The 6,002-nt window shown below is 34.4% G+C and overlaps 1 protein-coding gene across 1 annotated transcript; it reads right to left on the reverse strand.

The window, feature by feature from the left end:
• Nucleotides 1–1,564: 1,564 nt before the first annotated feature.
• Nucleotides 1,565–3,366, reverse strand: LOC142982189 (uncharacterized). The gene is made up of 2 exons (XM_076128582.1): nucleotides 3,180–3,366; nucleotides 1,565–2,942 (listed from the first exon to the last, which is right to left on the reverse strand). The coding sequence occupies exon 2, from the start codon at nucleotides 2,932–2,934 to the stop codon at nucleotides 1,642–1,644; it is 1,293 nt and encodes a 430-aa protein (XP_075984697.1). The 5' UTR covers nucleotides 2,935–2,942; nucleotides 3,180–3,366; the 3' UTR covers nucleotides 1,565–1,641.
• Between the last annotated feature and the right edge of the window lie 2,636 nt (nucleotides 3,367–6,002).

A 6,002-nucleotide genomic window follows, 5' to 3' on the forward strand; every position in this document is an offset into this window, starting at 1 on the left:
AAGAGAAGTTCTGAAGTCTAGAACGTAAGCCCTTGAAATAATTTATAGGGCCTACCTTTGTGATGTAGGTGATCCTACATCACAAAGATCATAATCGAATCTGGAAAACCTACAACCGACAGTTGCATACTTTATTGTTCAAATTGCAAAGTAATACGCAATGAAATGATTAATACGTTTCTACTACAAGCGATAATCAGAGGGTTTGTAAATACGCCCTAACTGTGTAGATTAGTGTAATGTATTCAAATTGGCGCAAACAATACTACATATTACTGCATAATGCTTTTGTACGATGATAATGCGCAAGGCCATAATGATAAAAAATATTATAATTGTTCGTTTGCACAAAGAGAAAAATAATACAAATACGACATTTTTGTCACTATTTGCTGGGCAATATTTTACTTCATGCAAATCTGTATGGAACGTCTTAAATTCGTATACTGGACTCTTACGCAAAACACAAACACTCATCGCTCAGAAAACAATGTTGCATCTCCTTAGAAAACAATTTACTTATTACAATACCCATAAATAATTCAACTGATGCCGGAAACCGCAAGCAACTGTCTACTAAGTATTATAATAAACATTTGAAATACATAAATTACATCACACATGTCATCAGATAACATTGAATAAACTCACAACGCAACTTAAACATATCCAGAAAAACCGTTTCCGAGAAAAATATTAACGTTCGTCAGATTAGCAATCTCAATTTCCTTGGCCCATATCATGAAGAACAAAAATCACAAAAGAATATTAAACCTTATGAGGTTATACATAAAGGTGACAATCTATTAAATGAGTGGTAATTATAAAGTTGTTTTGGAAATCATCGCAATCATTAGTGAGATTTTGACACACAGTCACGGTTCGGTGCTCAGGATAAAAACGCAATTAGGATATCGCAGGATTTTTATGGTGTTTTAAATGGCCATTGTTGTTAAAAACGTGTTATTACGGATGTTTTACACGATTCTCGTTGCAATTTTGTTGAGGATAAAAAGTGGGTTACGGACCTATGTGATTGGTTTGCGTTATTATTGATTGGCTTTGAGTACAGTATATTACTTGGTTCAAGTAAAAAGACAACCTTGATGTCGAAAACTTGAATTAAACTTTTTAATCAAGCAAATAATCTTTGTAATTTCTGATCAGAATATGGCATGTAGGCCTAACTAAAACATTGGAACAAAGCTTTATAAAAATTACGGTCTCTGGATTTATTTAATTTTGTTCAGAATAAGCCAGTAAGGCTTTACGATGATCTCATTCATATAAATATAATTATTCTGTCCTGATTAGTGGGTGCAAAGTTAAAAGAGAAAGTGTAGGTACAAATGAATCATTGTAATTTGTTGACGTCGCAAAAATGTACCTACTTGTGTTAATACAAAGGGCGAAAGTTGATTTTGAAATAATGGGAAGGATTTCTATCATGTCTGTAGTATTTTGGGCCAAATATGTACTTAGCATTACCACATTATATTTAAGCATATAATAATATGTATTAACTTTATAACTTTTGTAAATATAAAAATGCAAAGTATTTTGGTATCATTTTATTGTATTGTCTGTTGTTTTCTGTTACTTATAAAACGGGAGTTTTATACTTAAGAATTTATTCAGAAATTAATAATAGTCTCTGCAACAAGGTTTCTTGCAAGGCTTGTAACTGCCTTCTGCACATAGATATTGACGCACTTTTTTCGCTAATGGGCAGTCTAGCCTACCACAGGGACCATGAACATCTCTTTTGTTAACAAACTGGCCTTGCTGGTACTTTCCTTTAACCATTTCGCCTGGAATAAACTGGTGTTGGCTACCCCGATAATCCATCCTTTTAGGGCAATTTGTACCACCGCAAGGACCTTTAGGAAAGCCCATAGCAAGAATAGCTAATTCATCTTGAGTAAACGGAGCGACGTAATCTTCGTACAACACAGGCTCTTCAACAGGACGAATTGGCTCTCGCATTATGTCAGGAGCTCCAAAGAAATAAGCGATCGGTGGCACCGCATCAATAACTGTGCCCTCCCAGTGTCTCACCACTTCAACGTCTTTTAACTTCAAATCATCGCTAAGATATTTCCGACCGGGCAAACGTTCCATCTCTGGCAACGATACAAAGTAACTGACGATGCTATTACCCAAACAAGAGAGTCGTAAATAAAATTCTACCTCTCCAGATGATTTCAAATCTTCCTCACATTGCAACGGACGCGTCATTTCTAAGGTAGTAGTTATCATTTCAGGTTTAGATGTGTCTCTGAATTCGGCTTTATCCATGTCCACTGGATTCAAGTCACTCGCTCTATGAAGACAATCAAAGAATGATTCGTGCCAATCAACAACACAAAATCCGACACAGTTCATTTCTTGATCCCTGTTCCACACTGTGATGTAAATTGGAGTTTTTCTTAAAACTTCTTCTAATTTTGAAGGCCTTGATAGAAACATGACAGAGTTGCCAACACCAAAATAAGGTGGTTGTGGTAACGGTTCCGATGGAAGCACGATCTTTCGTGGTGGTTCTTTACCTTTTTTCCCTTTTTTAGGCTTTGGAGGCTTTTTGCCTTTTTTCGGTGGTGGGGCAGGTGGAGGTGGTGCAATAAAGTTGTCATGTGCTACATAAAAGTCAAACAGTGGTAAACAATTCATTTGTACTGTACAAGTTTGCATAAATTTCATCTCTTCTTCTGAAGGCCCGGGGGGTTCTTTGCCCTTCTTTCCTTTTTTACCGCCTGCTTTACCACCGCCTTTTCCTTTTTTACCTTTCATAGCAGCTTCGAGAGCAGCAAGTGCTTCTGCTTCTCTCTTTTTTTCTTCTGCTTCCTGCTTCAATTCATATTCATCTTTCTCTGGTGGTTCTACCTTCAATATGATCTTCTTGACAAACACCTCGATCATAAAGATTTGCTCCATCGTGTATGCTGTAAATAATAAAAAGATTATGGCTTTGTAAATATTTAACAACCTAACAAAGCTCTAAACTGTTTCATAACACTAGAGCCAATATTTTATTATGATAAATAGTTTATAGAGTTATGATTCAAACTTTTACAAATTTGGGTTTGTGAAAAAACAATTAAGCTAAAATTTACGATATTTCTGATGAAAACTGTAAGCAATAGTAGGTAGGTAGCTGTGTTTTGGAAATATGTACTTACATTTGGAACCGCTCTAGCGTATTGGCAATAATATAATTTTCCAGGAAATAAGACTAAATGGGAACATAATTTTAATTTGAAATATTGTTTTGTTATGAAATTGCACGCATAATTTTAAGTATTGTAGTCCGGATCAAAATAAATAAATTACATTAATTTTGACATTTGAGACCATAACGATTTGTAAAAATTTGACAATTCCGACAGGTAAATAAGAAGTAAAAATAAATACTGTTTATATTTTTAATACGAAAAAGTTTTACATAATAAATATCCGGATACTTAAATTCATGTTTGTTTGGTGTATTTCTAAAAGATAAAATATTTTTTTCACGTAAAATAGGGTATTATACAATGATTATTTTTTATCCAAGACCCTTAACTGTAGTCTCACTTCTACAAATGCAAAATTACAGTAAGTAAGTACTAACCATTCAGTTAAATTCGTTACGATGTCTGCCTACGACAACATCGTCAGTTATTACGTCGTAATTACTTAAGTGCTCCTCAATTATCTTGTAGAGTTGTCTTGCATGAATCTGTTCATTTTATTGTTTTGATTGAAACTAAGTACCTATGTAGGTAGTGACAATCTCTTTACGTACTTAGATCATCATCTTATTAACCAAAAGACGTCTTACGTGGCCTTCTCCCACTTATTCTGGACTAAAAATTTAATAACTTGAAAAGTCTTATGTCACTAGAAATTTGTTTTACTCCAATTATTTCAAACCGTTTGGTACATAGTTAGATAGCTTATAGATCTACCCAACCAAAATGCTGTCATGATAGGCAAACTACATCCTGAAAAATCGATTCTTCATCTTGCAAAGCGGATCTAAATTGGTAACCCCAAAAAGCTATCATAATGTCCACAAAAACCAAAGCAAGCGTCAAACGAAGTAAAAAAATATTGAATCCAAAACCCCAATACAATAACGATCCTTAACACGAGCGAGAAGATAAAAAAACAAAGAGCAGTTGGAGTTCACGGCTTGAGGTCACGTTTACGCACGGGGGTAGCGTAGCGGGGCGCGGGGAGGGACGCCCTGCGCAGGCGCAAGACAAGTCTGTTTGACGTAGATTATGTTGTCACTGGATAAGAAGTGTTTGTTTTGGATGTAGCAAATTTTACGTAAAATATAGGGGGGATTATGGTTTATTAGTTTTTTGTTAGTTTAATAATTAACCTGTCAGAAGACGTGATATTTTTGTAGAGATTTTTTATTTAAGGACTTGACTTTCCCATGAACGTAAAGATGCCGAAACATCCCTAATGTATTTTCTTCTTCATTATCCATACACATATTTATTGACAAATCCTGCTAATTATAGCACAGTAATCTGAGGAAAAAATATCAATATAAATGTATTGTGATTAAATAATATTCATATCCACAGCATAATATCATCCATGGACAAAGTACATGCGCACGAGTACTATCCCCGTCTCGCTCACTCGTCGATATTTAAATTTAGAATCGCGTTTGTACGTTATACGATTTGCAATATACACAGTAGTTTCGATGCGGTCTCTGTTGCAGTGTAAATCGTATGAATTTACTCGTAAACGTTAAAGAGTTCAGATTTATAGGTTAAGAACAATCACACTGTGGATCAGTTGAGAACTCCGGTTTAATCTGTTTATTCGTGTCAATGTACTGCTTAAAGTTGTTGCTCTGGAGCAGGCGGGATAAAATAACCTTACATGCATACATACATTTCTTCTTCATTTAACATTACATTTCTTGGCCTTAACAAAACTGAAGACTTTGGCTACTTTTTAAAAGCTTGCTCTTTGCTTGGTAGCAGTTTTCAGTACTACTACTACAACTACTATAAGTATTCAAATAGCAGTCTTAGTTATTAACATTTCGAAAGTTTGTCAGTATGTAAAGTTGTGCAGTGGTTACTTCCATAAGCAAATAGGACTGCTCAGATTTTGGTTAATATTGGACACAAAGACCTGATAATATCTGTGGGTCTGTATCAGTAGTAGTTAGAACCTGGACTAATACAAAACTAGTGCCGAATACTTACTTAATAACCCAAGAAATCTCTCCAGACGGCTCAAGTCGCGTGCAGCTTACGTACCTTGTATAAAACTAGTTCGTAAAATGATAAAATCGACATAGAACAATTAATTGATAGTTTACAAGTGACTGAATAAGATCATTCTATCTGATATTGGTAGCGGACCACCGAGACTGATTCCAGCAGTCGATGTTGCGGCATACTTGCAACTTTGTTGAAACGATGTAAGGAGATCACTTAATCCTGTTAAATTTGTATGAGCTTGTACTTAGCAATCGTAATAAGCGTAAAATAATCTTCAAGGCAAGATTCTAGCAAACTATAATTTCAGTATTTTAAATGGGTATTTATGTATAAGAAATCCGTCTTATAATCTGAGGAAATGTTTTTCGTTCTTTCTCGTAGCTTTTTTCTGCTATTTTCAACATAATTTCTATGAGATTATCACTATTACTAAATAACAAAACAATTTAATAAGTGTTAAACAGTCATATAACTTCACAAAATAGTTGTAAGGATTCTGGTATACATAGTACTAAAAGCATAAGAGAATGAAATTACAATGCAAAGATTAAATTGTCGCTCTAAGAAACAAAATTGAAAAACATAATATAGTATAGCGAATTACCATAGGGTTACTGTTTTGATATAATTTATTAAAGCGTTCGTCATCGGTATCGTGAATCTGAGTTACAAAGTTGCAATATTGTGCACCAAGTTCATATTCCTAAGCAGAGAGTATCCTCCTCTTTTATGTCATTGTCTTAGTTCTAACTGATAAGATAATAA

Source organism: Anticarsia gemmatalis, chromosome 21, assembly GCF_050436995.1.
Source record: "Anticarsia gemmatalis isolate Benzon Research Colony breed Stoneville strain chromosome 21, ilAntGemm2 primary, whole genome shotgun sequence".
Classification (NCBI taxonomy): Eukaryota; Metazoa; Arthropoda; class Insecta; order Lepidoptera; family Erebidae; genus Anticarsia; species Anticarsia gemmatalis.